This window comes from Phyllobates terribilis, unplaced genomic scaffold, assembly GCF_046119375.1.
Source record: "Phyllobates terribilis strain yellow unplaced genomic scaffold, ASM4611937v1 Scaffold_1__5_contigs__length_1240528914, whole genome shotgun sequence".
Lineage (NCBI taxonomy): Eukaryota > Metazoa > Chordata > Amphibia > Anura > Dendrobatidae > Phyllobates > Phyllobates terribilis.
Genome location: NW_027362761.1, coordinates 443,873,344 through 443,898,129, shown reverse-complemented (window position 1 = coordinate 443,898,129; position 24,786 = coordinate 443,873,344). Strand labels below are relative to the sequence as shown.

The 24,786-nt window shown below is 45.7% G+C and overlaps 1 protein-coding gene across 3 annotated transcripts in view; it reads left to right on the top strand.

Annotated features, from left to right (window-relative positions):
* Positions 1-2,276: 2,276 nt before the first annotated feature.
* Positions 2,277-24,786, top strand: part of FAM174A (family with sequence similarity 174 member A) — a 513,219-nt gene continuing 490,709 nt past the window's right edge. For 2 of the 3 annotated variants that reach the window (XM_073677998.1, XM_073678008.1), the window contains exon 1: positions 2,278-2,725. In XM_073677998.1, the coding sequence (XP_073534099.1) occupies positions 2,412-2,725 (314 nt within the window). In that variant the 5' untranslated portion in view covers positions 2,278-2,411. Of the gene's footprint in view, positions 2,726-24,786 lie in introns of all 3 variants that reach the window. The other variant, XM_073677987.1, reaches the window with a different exon arrangement.

The following is a 24,786-nucleotide window of genomic DNA, read 5'->3' as shown; positions in this document are numbered from 1 at the left end:
GTCCATTATTCTGTATGGAGCATTATATGGGGTCCACTAATCTGTATGCAGCATTCTATGGGGTCCATTATTCTGTATGGAGCATAATATGGGGCCCATTATACTGTATGCAGCATGTTATTGGATCCATTCTGTATGGAGCATTATATGGGATCCATTATTCTGTATGGAGCATTATATGGGGTCCACTATTCTGTATGCAGCATTCTAAGGGGTCCATTATTCTGTATGGAGCATTATATGGGGCCCATTATTTTGTATGAAGCATTATATGGGGCCCATTATTCTGTATGGAGCATTATATGGGGCCCATTTTTTTGTATGGAGCATTATATGGGGCCCATTAATCTGTATGGAACATTATATGGGGCCCATTAATCTGTTTGGAACATTATATGGGGTCTATTATTCTGTATGGAGCATTATATTGGGCCCATTATTCTGTATGGAAATTATATTGGGTCTATTATTCTGTATGGAGCAATATATGGGGCCCATTATTCTGTATGAAGCATTATATAGGGTCCACTATTCTGTATGCAGCATTCTATGTTATTATGTATGGAGCATTATATGGGGCCCATTATTTTGTATGGAGCATTATATGGGGCCCATTATTCTGTATGGAGCATTATATGGGCCCCATTATTTTGTATGGAGCATTATATGGGGCCCATTATTTTGTATGGAGCATTATATGGGGCCCATTATTTTGTATGGAGCATTATATGTAGTCCATTATTCTGTATGGAGAATTATATGGTGTCCATTATTTTTTATGGATCATTATATGGGATCCACTACTCTGTATGGCGCATTATATGGGGTCCATTATTCTGTATGGAACATTATATGGGGCCCATGTTAAAAATCGTGGTTCTGTGCTCCCACCTGGGAATGAAGCAGATGCGGTGCTACGCTACTCCGGTCGCAGGCTCCACCATTGTCCTGACTTGTAGGTGGAGCATTGCGTTCTCATGTTGTAGGATGTGTGAGGACGCAGGACGCCATGTCTCTCACTGATTTCTCTGGTTGCCAGGCAACGCAGGATGCTGCGGTGTCTGGCACTATGCAGTTGTGGGATGTTGTCCATTCTGCTGTTCAAACTAGCTGGGAATAGCTGTAAGGGGATGATTGGGAAGTATTCAACACCTGATCATTAGGCAGGTTATTTAATCCTGCTCCCTGCTCAGTCCTTTGCTGTTTATTGCAGTTCCTATGTGCTCGAAGGTGAGTGGTGCTAACATTAGTGTTGCTATCTTTGCTGGAGTTTTCTCATTTTCTCTTCTGGCTACTCTCCTGGGGTTCTTACAGAGGTATTCACCTGGTTCTTGACTAGGCAACAATGGGCCTGGGAAGGGCTCTGCCAAAGTTCCCCGTCCATTTACTGGGAGCTGGGTGAAGAGTATTCCTGGGCCTCAAGCTCACCTAGCTGGGAAGCTTGTGCCAAGTGCGTCTGTGGCTGCGCCTTTGACGGTTTGGTGCCAGTCTTGCTGGGTCCCTCTGCAAAGCGCATAACAGCCCATTATTCTGTACGGAGCAATATATGGGGCTCATTATACTGTATGGAGGACTATGTGGTGCCCATAATACTGTATGGAGGTCTAAAGTGAACTTTTGGATCTCCCCAGGACACGCACTGTGCGCTGTGAGGATTCGCCGGGTTCTGAGCTATTGTAGAAATTACAATAAATATCACTCATGTAATGCAACAAGTCAGTGAAATCTTTGCATTGTACTATATATATATTTCTCTGCGGTATCTGTGCATTATGAATCTTGGAATGTGTTAAAGGGGCCCACTGAGACGCTTTTGCCCGGGGCCCACGAAAACCTGGAGCCGGTCCTGGTCATACGTGGTTATAAAACAGCAGAGACTACAAACCCCAAAGTGGTGACAGAGCCCTAATCCGCAGTACACCAGCTCAGGAGGTGACGCTGCAGATTTGCATTGCAGATTTTCTTGCAGAAAGTTTAGCAAAGTGTGTATGGGATCTGTTGAAATCTCCTGTTTTCCCGGCTTGTACTAGGCTGTGGATTGTCCACGTGCAAATCCACACAGAAAATCTGCACTGTGTGATTGTGCCCCATGAAGGGAAGGTTCTGACAGCTGAGGAGATCAGTCAGGAATCCTATAGGACATTGCACCTTCCCTCTTCCAGACGTGGCTGATGCCAGAGAACAGACTGCACTCAGAGAACATGTACACAACCAAAGAGCCAACTCCAGAGGCACCGCCCCCAGTGTGGACGTGTGACGTCATCACGTACAGCTGCCTATCGCCTAGCAACCACGCAGCGTGCGCTCTCAGACCAGGAAGTAGTAGAGGCGCAGGCAGCCGTGTCGTGCGCTGTGCCTGCGGTTTGTGTGGCGGTTGTAGCTGTCCTCTCCTCCGGGCAGCGGGGAGGAGGATGTGTGCGGGCAGCTCGGTGCCGCCCCCCGCCTGGGTGACCTGCGTCCTGTGCGTGCTGCTCTCTCTCTGCTCCGTGCCCGGCGTACACAGCTCTCCGGGCCCCACTTCAGCTGCCATAGCATCGCCCACCGGGGCCAGCGCTCCGCAGCCTCCTGCCGCCGCCAATGGGAGCACTTCACACACTGCCAAGGGCGAGCAGGCCTCCACCATGGCCGCTCCGGCCGCCCCCAAGCCTCAGACCCAGAGGGCCCTGGCCGTGCTGGTGGTGGTGAGCGCGGCCGTCATCATCTACTTCGTGATCAGGACGATCAGGTGAGCGCGGGCCAGGCTTGCGGTGACGTCATCAGGGCACGACGTCATTGCTAGTATAAAAACTGTCCTGTTATATTGCTCAGGTTAGGACTGTACTGGATTTACAGAAGGGTTTGCACTCTGTGCGCTGAGCGATGTCTGACATTAGGCGCAGGTCACATCTCTGTAATTCTGTTTGAGGAGAATGAAGATGGAAATTAAAGTTGACATAGTGACATGTTCATTGTTTTCCCTGATATGTCTTCAATTAGCATAAATTCCACTTAGTCACTGTCCAAACATACAAAAAAGTTGCTCTCCACATCTTTTTTTTTTTTCCTTCTAATAAAATGGTTAGCGGTCAGATCAGACCCTTTGTTTATTTTTGTTTTCTTTTAACCTTAAGGGTATTCGCTCTCTCTCTCTCATCTCCGATATCCCAATATGTAGTAGATGTAATAATAATAATATTAGCAAATACCTCCAATTAGAAATGTAGTATAGTTCTTCTGATTTGCCGTGTATCTCTCCTCATGTGCAGGGCATTGCAGTAGCTTAGGTATCCATAGTTACGACCACTAATAGCTACTGTATCACTACATGAGTGGTTGTAACCATGGATACCTAAGGTCCTGCAATGCCTGCACATGAGGAAAGAGAAATAGCGAATCAGAAAAACTATACTACATTTCTAATTGGAGGTTTTTGCTAATATTATTATTACAACTTTAAAGGGAATCTATCACCCCCTGGGACTTGTCAGACCTCTACTATGGGCATACAGGTGATAGAAATGTGTATCTATACTTACTGTATGGCCCATAGTAGAGGTTTGCTTGCTTTTGAAATAGCTTTTTATTAAATAAGTTTTGTCAAGCTTTGTGTCCGGGGGATGAGAAGAAATCCCCGCCTATTAACTTCATTTCCATATTTCCACCCTCCCCTGTACATCACAGGGGCCTGTGACATGCAATTCCCGGCCAGATCCCGCTCCTGCGCAATTTACCCTGTACAGAAGGCGCAGTAATCTCTGCCGGCTGTGTAGCAGGAAACTTGTGCGCATGCGCCGGGAAGGCTAAACTGCACACAAGTTTCCTGATCCACAAGGTTTCTGGTGTAGGATTCAGATTGTGGCTTATTCACAGCCCAAGATGTAGGAGAAGTATCTTCAGGATACGTAATCATTATCAGGTAGGTGAGAGCTCCGAGTGTGAACCCCAACCAATCAGCTGTTACAAGTTCTGCCACTGACCGGATGTAGTGGCTGCTCCCAGGTATTGCAGAGCAGCTTCTAATCAAGAGAATAGGAGCTAGTCTGCAATAGCTGCTGCACAATGAAAGGGCTGTGCAGAGCAGCTCCGCTCCATGTGTTTATATCCATCTTCTAACGACTGATTGGTTATGGTGCAAGGCGTTGGACGCTCACCAAAGAGCTGTTGCAAGTTCTTGTGGCAGCCGGATGTAAGCACATGGAATGGAGCCGCACTTACTCAAAAGAAACTGCTGGTACACAGTGAATGGAGTTGTGCAGTTCTGCTCCTTGTTTTTCCATCCAGCCGCTGCCAGAGCTTGTAATAACTGCTCATGGGGGTTACTGCTTGTCAGACCCCACTGATCTGCTATCGATGCTCTCCCCCATACACACACCCTTTGTGATAACTTTGCTGCATCACATCAGAAGAAAGGGCCTGTTTCACCAAGTCTGGCATTGTTGCCGGCCTTCATGAGGGGATGTGCTGGAGTCAGTCGCTCCAGATTCATGAAGGGGTGTACACCTATGTGTGCGTTTCACCACAAATCCTACTTCAGGCCCTGCCACCTCCCTGTCCTGCTACAGCTCTGCCCATTTCTGTGGAGCTGGGAGAAACTTGTGTGAAGGCGCCAATAGCCGCAACATATAGGCGCAATTCTGAGTTTCGCCTACATTATGCGACTTTTCAAACCTTTTACGCCAGAATTCTGTCTTGAAAGCTTTGATGAATCTGGCCCCATGACTTTAATGTTTATTACAACTTGTCAAATTTGACTGTCTTCACACCATTATTTATTTATTTTTTTCATTTTAAATTTGGTGTATTGTATATCCCCTTTTTATAGACACAGACTTAAACATGTTGCACCATTTTTTTTTGACAACTGTAATAATGCTGCCATAACACAGTTTTTCAAAGTCACAAATTTCATCTCAGGCAAAACAGAAGCCTTTTCCACAGAAAGAAGTAATCCAATAAGGGATGGAGTGGCCGATCCACAAGTGATATAGAATATAAAGAGAATTGAGCGCGGATCGTTAGAGGATTCACAAGAACGACAAGGTTGATTGCTGTTGGCTTCTCTGTAGAAATCGGGAGAGTCAATTCATCAGCTTCAGGTTTACTACGTTGAAAAGTGACTAAGGGATAAAAAAAAAAGTGCTTTAATTACTAATTGTTTTTAGCCTAGCTTCACATTAAATTACCGTATATACAAGTGCATCTCACTAAATTAGAATATAATCAAAAAGTTAATTTATTTCCATTCTAAAATACAAAAAGTGAAATTCATATGTTATATAGAGTTATTACAAGCAGAGTGATCTATTTCAAGTGTTTATTTCTGTTAATGCTGATGATTATGACTTACAGCCAATGAAAACACAAAAGTCATTATCTCAGTAAATGTTTTTACAATCCGAAATGTATGTTCAGTAAATGCACGCAATAGTTGGTTGGGTTCCTTTTGCATCAATTACTGCATCAATGTGGCGTGGCATGGGGGCGATCAGCTTGTGGCACTGCTGAGGAGTTATGGAAGCCCAGGTTGCTTTGATGGCAGCCTTCAGCTTGTCTGCATTGCTGGGTCTGGTGTCTCTCATCTTCCTCTTGACAATACCCCATAGATTCTCTGTGGGTTAAGGTCAGTTGAGTTTTCTGGCCAATCAAGAACAGTGATACTGTTGTTTTTAAACCAGGTATTGGTACTTTTGGCAGTGTGGACAGGTGCCAAGTCCTTCTGGAGAATGAAATTTCCATCTCCAAAAAGCTTGTCGGCAGAGGGAAGCATGAAGTGCTCTAAAATTTCGTGGTAGACGGCTGCGCTGACTTTGGTCTTGATAAAACTCAGTGGACCTTCACCAGCAGATGACATGGCTCCCCAAACTATCACTGATTGTGGAAACTAGAGATGAGCGGTGTTCGAATCGAACTGTTCGCCAATCTCAAATTCGAGCTGTTTTGGGCGGTGTTCGAGCCGTTCGGCGAACACGAACGATTTGAAAAAAATTCGGCTGTTCGAGGTTATGTTCGATAACTGTTCGTGCATCAAATTCATAACTGGATTTTTTCTCAGTAATGCTGAAAATTAATGTTAATACGCAGTTTGAGTGTACAGCGGGGCGGGGGGAGGGGCAGGGGATGGATCTCTGCAGAAATAATGAAGATCTCCATTTTTTTTTTCTCTTTCCCGCATTTACAGTGGGGAGGTGCAATCTGTCAGCCTATCAGCAGCGCACACACGGAGCGAAGTGCTTTTTTTCACACAAGCAAGGGCATGTGTCATTGGCAGTGTATGTCACATGTCCTTGCTCTATAAGACCCAGCCATTTTCCACGTAGCCACCATTTTCTCACTGCTGCAGCTGCGTGTTAGACGGCACCGCTGTTGCTGTGTGCGCTATACCTTGTTAATTTCAAGCCAATTTTCGCACAAATCTACAGATAGCTTGGGAGTAGGGAATAGTTGTGATTGCAGTCCTTTTGAGGACTAGGTTACATCATTTCCTACGACTTTTATCAGGCAGGTCTGTGCTCTTAAATAGATAGGTTTGGAGTAGGGACTAATTGTAATTGCAGTCCTTTTGAGGGCTAGGTTACATCAGTTCCTATCACTTTTCGCCAGGCAGGTCTGTGGCAGTGCTGTGCAAGTTTTTTTCACAGCATTTGGCTAAATCTAGCTAAGCTGCATTTTGTAGTGTGTGTAAGTCAGTGGAGTAGCCTATCTGTGTTGCAAGCTACACCACCTGTGTATAGAATACAATTTTTTTCACTGCACCTAGGCAACTAAAACCTTTTGGGCATAGCATCATTCTATTAGTCCATCTATACTACCCTCCACCAGGTTGAAAATTCAAAATAATTTTTATCTGCATCTAGCTCTGAAAAAATATTTGGGCTTGTAGCAGTGTGTGGGACTTGTTCTATTAGTCCATCTATACTAACCTCCACCAGGTTGCAAATTCAAAATAATTTTTATCTGCATCTAACCCAGCCAATACTTTTGGGCTAATACCACAGTTTGGCCACTCAGCTCTGCTCGGTTCCCATCCATTGTTTTTTGTGCAAACAACTCCAGAGTTGTCAATTAGTTAACCACCAAAATGAGTGGAAAAAGGCCTGCTGCTGGTGGAAAGGGGAATAGGCGTGTTGAGAAGGGAAAAAAAGGCTGTGTCCGTGGGGTAGGTGTTAAAGCAACAGTAACATCTGCAGAAGAAAGACCATCTTCCAGCCAAACTAAAATGTCTACTTCTTTTAGCGGACAATGTGATAAGATCCCTTTCTTACGGCCACGCCAATCGCTACAAATTCCAGATGAGGCACAAAAACAGCAGGTGCTTCAATGGATATCAAGTGCTCCTTTAAGTGGGCTCTCCTCCACCTCAACTTCAACATCACAAATACTCCAGTCCTCAGAGGTGTCACCCCAATCGCACTTGCTTCCTCACAGCTCCCAAGTCTCCAGCTGCCCGTCTGAGTATGGGGTAGAACAGATGGTTGAGTCTGCAGAGCTGTTTACTCATACTATAGCCTGGGAATCAGAGGTCGGCTCCAGAGCTTCTGTGAATCCAGACGAGGAAATGATCTGCGCTGATGCCCAGAATCTTTGAGTCGGATCCAGGAACACGCAGAAGGTTCTGACCATAATGTAGACCATCGTTCCCAAACTGTATCTCCTGTTGGTGGAGACAATGAGGAAGACAATGATGAGACTCAAATACCTGATTGGAGCGACAACTTTAGTTTTTTGTCAGGGCAGGAAGAGGTTGGCTCTGAGGACGGCGGGTGTGATAACACACAGGGTGATGATGACTAGGTGGAGATCCCACTTACTGTCAACCCACAGTCAGCCAAGAGATGAGGTCAGCAGAGGAGGTGGAGGAGGATGCTAGTGACGACGAGGTCAGGTTGCGCCTTCCTGGACAGAGACGTAGTACTGGAAGCACGTCAACAACTGCATCCTCAAACACAACTCTGCCTCTGACCACAATTCGTGGTGGCTCTTCAGGTCGCATGGGTGCTAAGCCTTGCATAGCCTGGGCATTTTTTCAGATCGATAAGGATGACCCAACTCATGTTATCTGTAACATTTGTCAGCAAAAGCTAAGTAGAGGCCAAAAAATACATAGTTTGAGTACTTCATGAATGAACCGGCACATGGACATGAAGCATAAGTTGCAGTGGGAAGCTCACTGTGCTACAATGCGGCCTAGCCGGCCGGGCCAACCACCGTCTGCCACATCTTGTGCATCCGCGGCCTCTTCATCCTCTGTGACTGGGGGGACAGCAGTCACACCTGTTTTGGGACGCAGACCTGCCACCTCTTTACCCGCAACAGCCAGCGTGATTGGCAGGTCATCATTTTCTTTGGAGGTGGAAACACCAGCTGGTGTTCAGCGCTGTCCGACATCGATAGCACCACCTTTGGATCAAGGCAACCTAACATGTCCGCCTGCATCTTCCTCACAGACCGGCAGTTAGCCGGGGACACCCTTCTCAACCCCGTCTAAGCACAACAGCCAGCCCTCGGTCCCTCAGATGTGGACAAGTAAAAGACCATTTCCTCCTAGCCATGAGAAAGCTAAGAGGTTGAATTTCACCATCTGCAAGCTCTTGGCTACAAAAATGCTGCCTTTCCGCCTGGTGGACACAGAGGATTTTCGAGACCTTATGTGCATCGCAGTGCCCCAGTACCAGATGCCCAGTCGGCACTATTTCTCAAAGAAAGGTGTGCCTGCGCTCCACCAGCATGTCGCACACAACATCACCGCTTCTTTGAGAAACTCTGTGTGTGACAGGGTGCATTTCACCACAGACACTTGGACGAGTAGGCATGGATAGGGGCGTTACATGTCGCTGACTGGGCACTGGGTAACTATGGTGACAGCAGGACAAGGGGCTGCTGTCCAAGTCTTGCCGTCCCCACGAGTTGTACGTCAGTCCTCTTTATCTCGAAGTTCCTCCACTGCTTCTGCCTCCTCAACCTCCTATCGGTCCTCCACCTGCACCCAAAGCCTGTCTGGTCATGCCACAAGCTTTCTAACTGCGCAGAAGGGATCCTGCACACCTCCTTACTATGCTGGCAGCAGGGCTCAACGTCATCAGGCGGTTTTTACTTTGAAATGTCTGGGAAATGTGAGTCACACAGCTGAGGAGTTGTGGTCAGCTCTGGAGAACCAGTTTCATGAATGGTTGTCTCCACTGGACCTGAAAACAGGGAAGGCCGTGTGCGACAATGCTGCAAACCTGGGTGCGGCCCTTCGCTGGGGCAATGTCACACACCTGTGTTGTATGGCTCACGTGTTGAACCTGGTTGTCCAGCAATTTTTAGCCCACTATTCCTGACTAGATGGCCTTCTGCAGAGGGCACGGTCGCTGTGTGCTCACTTCCGCCGTTCGCATCCCGCAGCTCAGCGACTTACATCTCTACAGAAGTCGTTGGGCCTCCCACTTCACCGGCTAAAATGCGATGTGCCTACCCGGTGGAATTCCACTCTGCATGTGTTGCAGCGACTGTGGCAGCACTGACAAGCCCTGGTGCAATATGTTCTGATGTATAGCCTGGGCCAACGAGATTCAGAGGTGGGGCAAATCACGCTGGAGGAGTGGTCTCAGATCAGGGACCTATGCACCCTTCTGCACAGTTTTGAAATGGCGACGAAGATGTTTAGTGCTGACGATGCCATTATCAGCATGACTATTCCGGTGATTTTCATGCTGGAGCACATGTTAAACAGAATTCGGAGTCAGGTGGTGGCACAAGAGGAGGTGGAGGAAGTAGAGGAGGAGGAGTTGTATGCGGAAGGGCTAACATCTGCAAGGTCCAGATCTTCGGCAGCACCAAGGCGGCAGGCATGTGAGGGTGGGGGAGATGGTTTTACCAGGGCGCATGGTTGCAGCCAAACTATTGAGGAAGGTGCAGGAGCCCAGGAAGAAGTGGAGGACGAACTGATGGAAGACTCATCAGATGAGGGAGACCTTGATCACATTTCTGTTGTGCGAGGTTGGGGGGAGAGGGCAGAGGAAGGAAGCATGATTGTTACCTCGCCACCAACACAACAGGGACTTGGTGCTCCTGGATGCGCAAGACACATGAGTGCCTTCTTGCTGCACTACCTGCAACATGACCCTCGAATTGTGAGAATTAGAAATAATCCTGACTACTGGGTTGCCACACTGTTAGATCGCTGGTACAAAAGTAAATTTGCAGAAATTATTCCTGCCATAGAAAGAGATGCACGCATGCAGGAGTATCAGCAGAGACTGTTGCAGAATCTTACATGTGCTTTTCCACAAAACACCAGTGGTGCACTTAGTGGATCTCACAGTTCCAACTTGCCAACCGTGGGACCGTCGAGTGTTCAGCACTCAAAACGTAACAGAAACACAGTATCTGCTGGTAACATCAATTTTGCGGAATCATTTCACCACTTTTTTAGCCCATCATTTGCTAGGCCACAGGAGACAAGAAGTCAGACACATAGTCAACGCCTAGAGACGATGGTACAGGAGTATCTCCAAGTAAACATTGAAGCCATGACTGTGTCACTGGACCCTTGCTCTTTTTGGGCTTCCAATCTGGATAAATGGCCGGAGCTCGCCACTTACGCCTTGGAAATCTTGTCATGCCCCGCAGCCAGCGTTCTGTCTGAACGTGTGTTTAGCTCTGCTGATGGTGTGCTGACAGATAAGCGCACGCGGCTCTCCACTGATAATGTAGACATACTCACGTTCATAAAGATGAACAAATCATGGATCCGAAAGGACTTTTCAACCCCTGTGTCATCCTGTGGAGAGTAAAAGCTTGATGATTTGTTAAAATCACCTCACCAACTGTTTTAAGCTTTCAAATTGCTAATCATGTTTATCTGTATCTTGGCTGGAAAATAATTTGGGCCTTGTAGCACTTTGCAGTACTGATTCTATTAGGCCATCTATACTAAGCTCCACCAGCTTTCAAATTAATAATAATATTTAGCTGCATCTAGCCCGGAAAATAATTTTGGGGCTCCTAGATGCGCAAGACACATGAGTGCCTTCTTGCTGCACTACCTGCAACATGACCCTCATATTGTCAGAATTCGAAGTAGTACTGACTACTGGGTTGCCACACTCTTAGATCCCCCACACTCTTCGATCAACCTTTTCATTTTAATAAAGAACAAAAAAATGGTCATTTTTGAAATTATAAGCATTAGCAGGTTATTAGAAACTGAAATCAAACAGTTTTCAACTCAAAACTTTATTCTAGGTGATGTTACATTTGCACATAGGACCCCTTGTTCGAAAGGAGCTTCTGAACTCTCTCGTCCATTGAATTTGTCAGGTTTTGGATGGTTTCTGCTTCAATTGTTTTGCATGAGGACAGAATACCCTCCCAGAGCTGTTGCTTAGATGTGAACTGCCTCCCGCCATCATAGACACTCCTTTTGATGATGCTCCAGAGGTTCTCAATGGGGTTGAGGTCAGGGGAGCATGGGGGTCACACCATAAGTTTGTCCCCTTTTATTCCCATATCAGCCAGAGATGCAGATGTGTAATGTGCAGCATGAGACGGTGCATTATCATGCATGAAAATGATCTTGCTGCGGAATACACGGTTCTTCTTCTTGAACCATGGCTGGAAGTGCCGTTTGAGAAACTCCACATACATTATGCAGTTCATCTTTACCCCTTCAGTGATCCTAAAGGGGCCGACAATCTCTCTCCCCATGATTCCAGCCCTAAACATTACTCCACCTCCTCATTGTTGGCGTCATAGCCGTGTTTGCATGGGGTGTCCATCAACCAGCCATCCTCCACTCCATCCATCTGGACCATCGAGCGTTGCACGGCTCTCATCGGTGAACAAAACAGATTTGAAGTCAGTCTTCATGTATTGTTTGGCCCACTGGAGCCGTTTCTGCTTGTGTGCAGTGGATAGAGGAGGTCGACAGGATGGCTTACGCACAGCTGCAAACCTCTGAAGGACCCTGCATCTTGTTGTTCGGGGGACGTTGGAGGCACCAGCAGCTTCAAAAACTTGTCTGCTGCTATGACAAGGCTTTTTTGCCGCTGCTCTTTTAACCTGACGTAATTGCCTGTAGGAAAGCGTCCTCAATTTTCCCTTAGAAGCACGCACACGTGTGTACTGTGAATCAGCTACATACTTCTTGATTGCCAAGACACTTCATCCTGATCATCGCACAATGTTGATTGTAGTCATGCCTTGACCTAAACACTCCACAATTTGTTGCTTCTCAGCAGCTGACACATCCTTTTTCTTTCCCATTTTGGCAGAAAATGTAGGCTGCTTAATAATGTGAGACAGCCTTCTTAAGTAGTCTTGCCTTTCATTGGACTCACCTGCCAAACTAATTAGCACAGGTGTCTGCAATTGCTTACAGTGATATAAAGAGCCCTGACACACATCGCCATCAATGAGTTTAACTGACATAACCAAAAAATTCTTACCTTTTATCACTCCTAAACACTTTTTGCATAATAATTAGGAACACAGTGTACATGTGCTTTTCCACAAAATACCTGTGGTTCACGTAGTGAATCTTACAGTTCTAACTTGCCAACCGTGGTCTGTATGGAGTTGTTCAATAAAGGGCCCAAAATTAAGATAACATAGACGGGAGAGGTCTCTATGAATAGGAATTCCTAAGAATTTGATACCCTGTGAGGGCCAGGCAAAGGGAAAGTTGGACTGGATGGAATTCTGTATGGATTTGGGGAGGGAGACATCGAGGGCCTCAGACTTCGCTGCATTGATTTTAAAATTTGACCATGTAACAAAGTGATCTATTTCAGCCATAACAGCCTGCTGATGGATATATGTGATTGACATCATCAGCAAATGCAGAGCACTTGTACTCGGTGCCTCCCACCTCAATCCACCTAATATTGGGTTTATGGCGAATTGATGAGAGCAGGTGCTCCGTCACTAGGATGTATAAGAGAGGGGACAGAGGACATCCCTGCCTTGTCCCATTGGTGATTATGAAAAGTGATGAAAATGTTCTGACGCACCCCCTGGGCCTTGGGACACCCGGAGCCGGACCCTTTTTGGTGGATGCTGGGGGTTGTAGTCTCCGTGGCGGCGACCCGGTTCCATGGCTCAGGGCGGTCAAATCAGTGCGGAACTATTTATGTGGTTTTAATGTTTAAATGTCCGACTACGCCACCCGTGGATTGCGGTCAGAGTGAACCACCGCTGCAGGGCACACTGCTGAGGCTGGTGTTGTGGGTGCAGCAGAGCATAGTATAACTCTCCACGGGAGGAGTATAGCCTCAGGGCAGTGTATGCGGAGGATGGGGGTGATGGTGCAGGGCATCAGCAGTAACGACACGGAGTCAGTGATGCAGTCCAGGGCCTTTACTCACAGTTCTTATTATCCAGACCACGTCTGCAGGTAACGGCTGCCCACGTCGTACTGTGCTCACCAGGTGAGGGGCTCAGACAACTCCCAGATAACTTTGGAGCGCTTCACAGGACCCCCTTTGTGTGTCCTTTGTCTGGCCTTTCTTACCCCACCAGTGACCACGCTTCTGTCCGGCTGCCTCGGGCCTCCTCTTGGTAAACTTGGCGCCAGTTTCCCTGACCCTATGTGGTGCCTTCCTAGCGGGTGTAGCGAGGGGCTGCGCCACATAAAATGTCACAGCCTCCGGTTTCTAACTGAGGGTCATTTCCCGCCTCCACTAGTTTCTGGGACCGGTCTCCCCCTTTGGCCTGACCCCTCCACGCAGGTGGATTCTGGCGTGCGGTGGCGACTCGCCCGTTCGCACCCCTGGGATCCCTTCGTTCCTGGAGCCTTCTCCGCTCCTCTTCCTTCCTTCTCCCTCTTCCAGGCCTGGGCCTCTGTTACTAGGCCCACCTCCGGAGCAGAGCTCATGCAGAGCCCCTGCTCCCTGTCACTTCTGCTCAGACTTCTCTGCACTGAACTAAGATGGTGCCCACCTTTTATACTCCCTTCTCAATGCACCCAGGAACTGCTTCCTCCCTGCTCCTGCACTACAGGGCTCCCCTTCCTCGGTGTTCCCTCCCCCCACTCCAGCCAGGGACAGGGACTGTCGTGCCCATCTCAGGGGCATATTGGTCGCCCTGCCCACGGCAATGTGGTGTAATGCATGCAGGTGTCGGGGTCCTGATCCACACTCCATCCTTACCCGAGAGTGAGATATCACACCTCTGGGTGAGGTGCAATACCTCTGTAGCAACCGAGCCCTCAGGGTGCTACAGTTCCATTTATCTTCAGCCTAGGCGACATATTGCGATACAGGGCCGTGATTTTGGCTATAAAAGGGTCCCCTAGACCCCTACCCCAAGCTTTTTAAGAGAATAATATATGGCTTGCCAGGAGACTCTATGGAATGCTTTCTCAGCATCCAACGAGAGTATCTAATTACAAATTTTTAACTGCATCTAGCCCAGGAAATACTTTGTGCCTAGTAGCAGTGTCTGCTAGTCAACGGATTATCCCAGCTGTTAAGCAAGCTACACCACGTGTAGTTTGGACACTTAATTTTTTCAAAGGAAATGCTTCGGGCCCCCGGGATACTCGGTTTAGAGCATCGGGAGGCACCCCAAGGCACAGAGGCTGGGACTGGCGGTAGGACGCCTTGCGGTGGACCACCAAGCTCGTTCCTTATAAAAGCTTTTTAACTGCAGCAGCTTTAGTGGATGCTACTGGAGCTGGAATTACCGCGGCTGCTGGCATGAGACTTGCCCTCCAATAGATCCTTGTAAAAGGATTTAAAGTGTACTCATTCAAATTAGAGAGACAATTTAAATTAAAAAGATTAGACCTGTCTCCACCGCACGGGGGCTCGCTCGACCCACCAGCGGACAGGCACCAGTATTGGGAGAGGGGTGCTGGCCGTCAGGGTCCACCGCAGCTCTGGCACAAACCCGGCGACACGGAGGTCGCACGGGCAGGAATGGACTGGCCGTGTCGGCTTCGCACTTTTTTGGTTTTAGAAGGGCATGACATGCCTATATCTGTGTCTCCCCCCTCCTTTTACTCCACCACCTCTTTTCTTTTCGCATGACTATATGTACTTGTCACTTTTCCATGTGTTAGTTGTGTCTTCTGAGCAGTTTGTCAGCTTTTGGACACCTTTTGAAGTGTTTTCTATGTGTTTTCTATGTGTTTTCTATGTGTTTTCTATGTGTTTTCTATGTGTTTTCTATGTGTTTTCTATGTGTTTTCTATGTGTTTTCTATGTGTTTGCTATGTGTTTGCTATGTGTTTGCTATGTGTTTGCTATGTGTTTTTGTTTGCCTGCCGTTGGTTTTAACGGTGTTCGACGAACCGAACTCGAACTCTACGGGGGTGGCTCAACACTAGTGGAAACTTCACACTAGACCTCAAGCAGCTTGGATTGTGTGCCTCTCCTCTCTTCCTCCAGACTCTGGGACCTTGATTTCCAAATGAAATGCAAAATTTACTTTCATCTGAAAACAACACCTTGGACCGCTGAGCAACAGTCCAGGTCTTTTTCTCCTTGGCCCAGGTAAGACGCATCTGGTGTTGTCTATTGGTCATGAGTGGCTTAACACAAGGAATGCGACCTTTGTAGCCCATGTCCTGGATACGTCTGTGTGTGGTGGCTCTTGAAGCAATGATTCCAGCAGCAGTCCACTCCTTGTGAATCTCCCCCAAATTTTTAAATGGCCTTTTCTTAACAATCCTTTCAAGGCTGCGGTTATCCCGGTTGCTTGTGCACCTTTTTCTACCACACGTTTTCCTGCCATTCAACTTTCCATTAATATGCTTGGATACATCACTCTGTGAACAGCCAGCTTCTTTAGCAATGACCTTTTGTGGCTTGTGGAGTGTGTCAATTACTGCCTTCTGGACATCTGTCAAGTCAGCAATCTTCCCCATGATTGTGGAGCCTACTGAAACAGTCTAAGGGACCTTTTTAAGCTCTTAGGAAGCCTTTGCAGGTGTTTTTTGTTAATTATTTTAATTTACTGAGATAATGAGTTTTGTGTTTTCATTGGCTGTAAGCCATAATCATCAACATTAACAGAAATAAACACTTGAAATAGATCACTCTGTTTGGTATGACTCTATAATATGAGTTTCACTTTTTGTATTGAAGAACTGAAATAAATTAACTTTTTGATTATATTCTAATTTAGTGAGATGCACCTGTTTATGAGCTAGTAAAAACAACTTGCTTAATTTAATGATGAAAGCTCTGGTTGTTTTAGAAAGGGAGACTGAAGTTGGGGAATCTCCACTTATTCATTTTTTTTTTTTTAGCTTTGTAAGACTTCCTGGTTCTAAGCTGGGAGATACCACAGTGTGGAGTGAGACTGAGAATGTGCAGCATGGAAACACAGGAGAGATCAGTGTTGCTACTTTCATGCTAGATTCTGTTATATAATAGGAATTATGTATTACCAACAGGGGAAAGAGGTTCTGTCTGTCAGTGTCTATATAGTGAGCCACTCAGACCAACCCTTTACAAGCAGCTATATCCTCTGCTAACCAATTTACCCTTTTCAAGCTGATGTATTGTTTCCATTTATCTAGGCCAAATAATAAGGGGCATCTAATTACCTGGCTGATAAATGTCAATATTCGGGTCAAAGTAAATTTTTAGGTTCCTGGCTGGAGGTGCAGCTCTTTGAGATGCATTAGCGAATTAATTAATTGTGTTTGCCATTCTCTTTTAGAAAATTAGAGAAAACATTGAATTGATTCTCCTGTTACATTTTATGGACTAGTGCGGTCAACAAAATGGCCAAACCCAGACCAGATTTTGGCCCAATACTCTCTACACATTGCTTATGTAGAGAATGGTTTCTCCTTATTTATACTTGGTATTTCCCAAAGAAGAGAAGTTGCCAGATTTTGCTTTCTTTCTGGTAAAATTGGAGTAAACTTGCATCCCTAAAATACTGAGTGAAGTCATCTGATATGTTTTTCCCATAGCTGATAGGTCCTCTTTTAACAAGTTTGATGATTGCTTCCTCCCCGGCAGCCAGATATCCACACCCAGCATTCTGCCTCCTATTAAAACATTTTATTCAGGGATGGGGAATCTTTTTTTTTTTTTTCTGCCAATGGCTATTTGGATATTTATACCATCCTTCGGGGGCCGTATAAATTGCTGGTAACTCCGCCCACAAAGTACAGTACGTCCTGATGCTTGCACTGGTATCAATACCTAATCTTTCATTGCACATGCCTCAACGTTCAGTAGTGAACACTGCATGCACATGCTCACAGAGCAAGAAGAAATTAATGAGCCAGCGGCTGTCAAAATACAGCTGCCGTCCCAAGCACTGCGGTCCCCGGGAATCTGCATGGGGGTCGGATATAAGGAGGCCGTGGGCCTGAGGTTCCCCACCCCTGATTTATTGCTTTATTTTTTTAACTCTTGCTAGTGGGATGAGTAAGATGGAAGGTTGGAGGAGGTGGTGACAGACTTGCCTCGTTTACCTTCTGTATAATTAGGCTAATTATTCCTGGCATTGTATAGCTAGCCAGTTGGTCAGTGGTTATCACAGTTGCCTTGCCTGGGGTTTTGGATTCACAACTGATGAAGTAATGCATACATTGTCCCCATTTTTAGATTTGTTTAATCCCACACAACAAAAAAATACCAATAATTTAATTGCGAGCCACAGGACAGAGGGAAATATATATGTCAACAGTCTCTGTACAGTGCTATGGAATATGTTGAGGTTTTATTAACCTCTGCACCCCGAAACCTGTTTTCACCTTCCTCACCAAGCCAAATTTTACAATTCTGACCAGTGTCACTTTGTGTGATAATAACTCTGGAAGGCTTCAACAGATCCCACTGATTCGAAGATTGTTTATTCGTGATATTGTACTTTGTTAGTGGTAAAACATTTTTTGCATTTATTTGTCGAAATATCGGAATGTTGGCGAAAAATTTTTAAACTTAGCATTTTTCAGACTTTCAATTTTGATATCCCTAAACCAGTCATTCATGCTGTACCAAATACTTTAGAAATACCATTTCCCATATGTCTACATTACATAAGCATCTTTTTTTAAACCGTATTTTTTCTGTTAGGAAGTTAGAAGGGTTAAAAATCTCATGTTTCCAACAAAATTTACAAAACAGTGTTTTTTTTTTTTTTTGTTTTTTTTTTGGGGACCACAGGTTATTTTAAAGTAACTTTCAGGGCCCTGTGTGACAGAAAATACCCAAAAGGGGCAACATTTTAAAAACTGAACCCTTCAAAGTGCTCAAAACCACATTCAAGAAGTTTATTACCCCTTTAAATGGTTCACAGGAATTAAAGCAATGTGGAAGGAAAAAATGAACACTTTTTTTAATTTTTCCGACAAAAAATTTAATTTAGCCCTAAATTTTGCATTTTTACAAGGGTAACAGGAGAAAATGCACTTTTACAATTTGTTGTGCAATTTCTTCTGAGTACGCCAAAACCCCATATGTAGTGGAAAACTGCTGTTTTGGCGCACGTCAGGGCTCGGAAGGGAAGGAGCGCCAATTGAACTTTGGAGCGCAGTATTGGCTGGAATAGATTGCGGATGCCTTGTTGCATTTGAAGAGCCCCTGACATGACAAAAGAGCAAAAACACCCACAAATGACCCCATTTTGGAAACTATACCTCTTGAGGAATTCATCTACTGGTGTAGTGGGCACTTTAATCCTCAGGTGATTCAAAGAATTGTATAATATTGGGCTGAGTTTAGTGGAAAATTACCTTTTTTTCTTTCCACTAAAATGTTGCTTTGGCCCCAAGTTTTCAATTTTCAAAAGAGATAGTAGAAAACTGTATAATTTGTTAAACCATTTCTCCTGAGTCCGCCAGTACTCCCCATATGTGGTTGAAAACTACTTTTGAGGCACAGTGCAGAGCGCAGAAGGGAAGTAGCGCCATATATGAGTACAGATTTTGCAGTAATGGTTTGAGTGTTCCATGTCGCATTGGAGGTGCCAAAACAGCAGAAACCCCCCCCCCCCCCACCTCCCAAGAGTGACCTCATTATACAAACTACACCTCTCAATAAATTAATGTAGGGGTGCAGCAAGGATATTGACAACTAAGATGTGTCACAGCATTTTACACCATTGGGTGGTGATGAAAAAATAATACAATTTTTGCCACAACTTTTGTTTTAGCTGCAGATTTTAATCTTTCACACAAAGAAATGGGTAAAAATGGCACCAAAATTTGTCACACGGTTTCTGCTGAACTTGGCAATACCCCATATGTGTCTGTATGATACTGCTTAACCACACGGCAAGACTCTGGAGGGAAGGAGCGATATTTGTCTCTTGAACAAATTTTTGTAGAATAGTGCGTGCACTCCTGATATAGTACCCATAAGTGCCAGAGGAGCAGAAACTCCCCTCACGTGACCCAATTTTGGAAATTACACTCTTCTGGGAATTTATCTACAGGTTTAGTGACGATTTTCACTCCATTGGTGTTTTCCAGAAACAAGCAGCAGTGGATGTTGCCAAGTGAAAAATAACGTGGGTTCTAAATGTATTTTAGGCACACTGTGGGGCTCTGGAGGAAGGGGGATATTTGAATTTGGGACCGCAGAATTTACTGGATTTCTTTTTCAGGGGTAGAAGATCCATAGCGCTTTTTCAGAGCCTTTTTGCTACCAGTAACGTGGAAGCCCCCTATATTTCCATTGACGAATGATGGACCCGAGCAGGGATTTGCTTTTATTGAGAACATTTTGCATAACATTTTGGATAACATTTATCCTGAGCTCTACACTGAGCACTTACGTCGGGGTTTCCATCTAAATCTCTTGAGTGATTGGATTTAGATGAACTCCCCGAGGGATTCATTCACCATAATGAGGCAGCAGAGTTACTCTTGACTCAGTCTGGTCTCTGTTCAGCGGTGTCCTTCTTTCCAGAGGTGCACAAAACTGTGGCCGACCGCTCTTTTATGTACGCCTTAAAAGACAGACACCTCAGAATCATAGGCCTGATGGCATCCACAGTACCTCCATCTGCCTCCATTATATTGAATTATCCGCCAGAGGTTCCATATCAATCACGTAACTCAGAGATTTACATAGAGACCCCGGTGGAAGCGCTCAGCGTAGAGCGCAGGATAAGCTTCACTGCGATCATTATGAGGCAAAATGAACAAATCAACAACAGGTCAAGAATTGTTTTTAGATTCAATCACATATCACTTTTTGATCGCTTTCTATTTTGAGTTTTGGAAGGCAGAATGAGCAAAAAACAGCAATTCAGGAATTTTTTTTTTTATGCCATTCACAGTGTGGTAAAAGGGATAAGGCAGCTTTATTCTTCGGGTCAGTACGATTACAGCGATACCACACTTATAACATTTCTTTTGTTCTGCCTCTTTTACTCCAAAAACTATTTTATATAAAAAAAAATAAAAAAAGGTTTTTCCATCTCTATATTCTGACAGCTATAGCTTTTTTATTTTTCTGTTGATAGAGCTATATGGTGGCTTGTTTTTGCTGGACAAGATGACATTTTCAGTTGTACCATTTTTATTTACTTTTCACTTTTTGATCAAGTTTTATTCCACTTTTTCATCATACCAGCAAAGGGGGAAAAAAGCATAATTTTTGCCACGTTTTTATTTATGTACGGTGTTAACTGAAGGGGTAAACTAGTGACAGTTTTATTTGTGTACTTTATTTGTTTTTGTTTTTACATACAGTGGGCACGGAAAGTATTCAGACCCCTTTAAATTTTTCACTCTTTGCTTCATTGCAGCCATTTTGTAAATTCTAAAAAGTTCATTTTTTTCTCATTAAAGTCCACTCTGCGCCCCATCTTGCCTGAAAAAAAAACAGAAATGTAGAAATTTTTGCAATTTTATTAAAAAAGAAAAACTGAAATATCACATGGTCATAAGTATTCAGCCCCTTTACTCAGACACTCATATTTAAGTCACATGCTGTCCATTTCCTTGTGATCCTCCTTGAGATGGTTCTACTCCTTCATTGGAGTCCAGCTGTGTTTAATTAAACTGATAGGACTTGTTTTGGAAAGGCACACACCTGTCTATATAAGACCTCACAGCTCACAGTGCATGTCACACCAAATGAGAATCATGAGCTCAAAGGAACTGCCCAAGGAGCTCAGAAACAGAATTGTGGCAAGGCACAGATCTGGCCAAGGTTACAAAAGAATTTCTGCATTACTCAAGGTTCCTAAGAGCACAGTGGCCTCCATAATCCTTAAATGGAAGAAGTTTGGGACCACTAGAAGTCTTCCTAGAACTGGCCGTCCAGCCAAACTGAGCAATCGTGAGAGAAGAGCCTTGGTGAGAGAGGTAAAGAAGAACCCCAAGATCACTGTGGCTGACCTCCAGAGATGCAGTAGAGAGATGGGAGAAAGTTCCACAAAGTCAACTATCACTGCAGCCCTCCACCAGTCGGGCCTTTATGGCAGAGTGGCCCGATGGAAGCCTCTCCTCAGTGCAAGACATATGAAAGCCCGCATAGTGTTTGCTCAAAAACACATGAAGGACTCCCAGACTATGAGAAATAAGATTCTCTGGTCTGATGAAACAAAGAGAACTTTTTGGTGATAATTGTAAGCGGTATGTGTGGAGAAAACCAGGCACGGCTCATCACTTGCCCAATACAATCCCAACAGTGAAACATGGTGGTGGCAGCATCATGCTCTGGGGGTGTTTTTCAGCTTCAGGGACAGGGCGACTGGTTGCAATTGAAGGAAACATGAATGCGGCCAAGTACAGAGATATCCTAGATGAAAACCTCTTCCAGAGTGCTCTGGTCCTCAGACTTGGCCGAAGGTTCACCTTCCAACAAGACAATGACCCTAAGCACACAGCTAAAATAACAAAGGAGTGGCTTCAGAACAACTCTGTGACCATTCTTGACTGGCCCAGCCAGAGCCCTGACCTAAACCCAATTGAGCATCTCTGGAGAGACCTGAAAATGGCTGTCCACCAACGTTCAGCATCCAACTTGACGGAACTGGAGAGGATCTGCAAGGAAGAATGGCCGAGGATCCCCAAATCCAGGGGTGAAAAACTTGTTGCATCATTCCAAGAAGACTCATGGCTGTACTAGCTCAAAAGGGGGCTTCTACTCAATACTGAGCAAAGGGTCTGAATACTTATGACCATGTGATATTTCAGTTTTTCTTTTTTAATAAATTTGCAAACAGTTATACATTTCTGTTTTATTTCAGTCAAGATGGGGTGCGGAGTGGACTTTAATGAGAAAAAAAATGAACATTTTAGAATTTACCAAATGGCTGCAATGAAACAAAGCGTGAAAAATTTAAAGGGGTCTCAATACTTTCCGTACCCACTGTAAATGTATTCATTGGATTAATATATTTTTCATTTTTTCTTTTTTTTTTTTTTTCACATTTTTTTCTTTTACTCTTTTTACCTTGTCCCTGGATGGGACCTCAACTTTCCCTGCCCTGATTGCTTATCTAATACTCTCCAATGCATTTGTTCATGGCACACTGGCAGCAGGCGTGTCGGCTCCTGCTCAGAGCAGAAGCTTACAGGGCACCATACCTGGGTGAGCCTGCAGCCTTCTTTGTCTCCACGTTGACCCCGGGCCGAATCAGCACAACGCGATCGCAATCACTTTGTGTTGATGAGAGCAGAGAGGGAGCTCCCTCCCTCGGCAACCCGATCGATGTTGCTTTTATTGTTAGCGGCATCAGAGGGGTTATGCCCGCGATCGGCACTAGCTCCCATCGTGGGTGTTGCTGCAGGGTGTCGGCTCTCATAGCGCTGACATTTGCTTTTGATCGTGTCGGCACTCTGAGTGAGCCGACGTGGTTGTTCTGCCATATGTGTACTGTAAGGCAGCGCTATTCATCACGCTGGGGGTACTCGCTTCACCGGATCAATTAAAGCACACATGCAACGTCTTTCCGGTATTTCACAGTCCAGCAGTTTATTACACATCATAAACTGCACATAACATAGTCCATCTCAGTGGCTCACCGACATATTACACATATAATGTCCAAGAGCCTTTCCAGTGACAGATATGTCCACTTGGCTCCCGATACCGCCTTCAGCAAGGTAACAATAACAATGTCCACATCAAGCAGCGTTTTTACCTTTGCCGGGTTTTAGCTGCTTCTCTCAACTCGGTTCTGCCACTGCAGGGGCTTTAAGGCTTCTCAGACGTAGTCTCCAAGCCACGTACCTTCAAAAGGCTACTGGTATCCTAGATCCAGCCTCTGCCTTCCAGGCTTCACCAGGTCTCTCTCTTCCAACCTCTCCAGGCTAATGGTGTCCCACACACAGGGATCAGGCCTCACGCCTTTCACCCTGTTTCCAAACCACCAGGATTTATATATCCTTTAGTGCACACAGGACCTGCGATGATGTCACAGTCATGTGATCAGTCACCTGAGGGAGAGGTAAATGGTCAGCTAGAGCACACCCCCTGGACCATTACAGTAAAGCCGCAAGCCGCTGCATTACAGTACATACATCCCGCAAAGCTGTACGAGTGCCGTGGATTTTGTGAAGTGGTTAAAGGGGATGTCCGTCCCCTTGATAAGTTGTGACATCTCTATAGAATAGGTGATAGCTTAGATCAGGGGGCCAGTTCACGGTCCCTCAGACCATTGGAGGGCCGGAATATAGTTTTTAAAAAAAACTATGAACAAATTCCTATGCACACTGCACATATCTTATTTTGTAGTAAAAAAAACAATACAGGAACAAATACAATATTTAAAATGAAGAACAAGTAAAGTTAAATCAACCGGTAATTCAATAGGTAGGTAACTGTACCCAATAGGCAGCATAGGTCCCCAGTAGGCAGGTAAATGTCCCCAATAGGCAGGTAAATGTCCCCAATAGGCAGCATAGGTCCTCAATGGGCAGGTAAATGTTCCCAATAGGCAGGCTGTTTCCCCCTTATAATGCCATATGCAGGCTGTTCCCCCCCCCCCCCCCCCATATAATGCCCCATGCAGCATGTCACCCCCCCAATACAATGCAGCATGTCACCCCCCCCATATTATGCCCCATGCAGGATGTCCCTTTCCCCCCCCATATAATGCCCCATGCAGGATGTCACCCCCCCATATAATGACCTATGCCTCCATACATTAAAAAAAAAAAAAATCCAATACTCCCCTCACTTCTCACTTGCTGCCGCTGCTCTACTCTGGTCCGGACTCCAGCGTCGCGGCGGCGGCGTCCCGCTCTGCGCTGCCTGTGACGGCACTCGGGAGGGCACGGTGTAAAGACGTCACCGCGCCCTCTGACCTGAGACTTCATAGGAAGCGCAGAGCAGGAAGACAGCGGATCTGCAGAGGCACGGGGAGAGGTAAGTATCCGCCTGCCGGGGCCCTGAGCAAGCGGGGGAGAAGGGCGGGCGCTGACACCGCTCTCCTCTACTCCGCCCATAGCCCGGCGGGCCGGATAAAAGTCCTCCGTGGGCCGCATGTGGCCCGCGGGCCGTAGTTTGAGGACCCCTGGCTTAGATCAACAAGGGAAGTTCAACCACTGAGACACCCAGCTACCAACTAGTCGCCAGAACAGGACAGAATGCATATTCTCAACTGCTCCAACCATCCATCCAATGCCAAAAAAAAAAGCCAAGCTCTGCAGTCAAATAGCAGATTAAGTGAAATGATGGCCATGGAAGCTCACTATCACTTTATTCTAATAGGGATAAAAGTGCCACATTTAAGGTATGAGATCCGATCATTGAGACCCCCAACTAATCACACGAACAGGGCAATTTACCCACTGTTAGAATGGAGTCACAGTGCACATGCTCTATTGCTTCATTCATGCTCTGCGGAAAAAAGCCGAGCTCTGTCCCATGGAGTCCTCTGTCACGCAGAGGGCAGAGC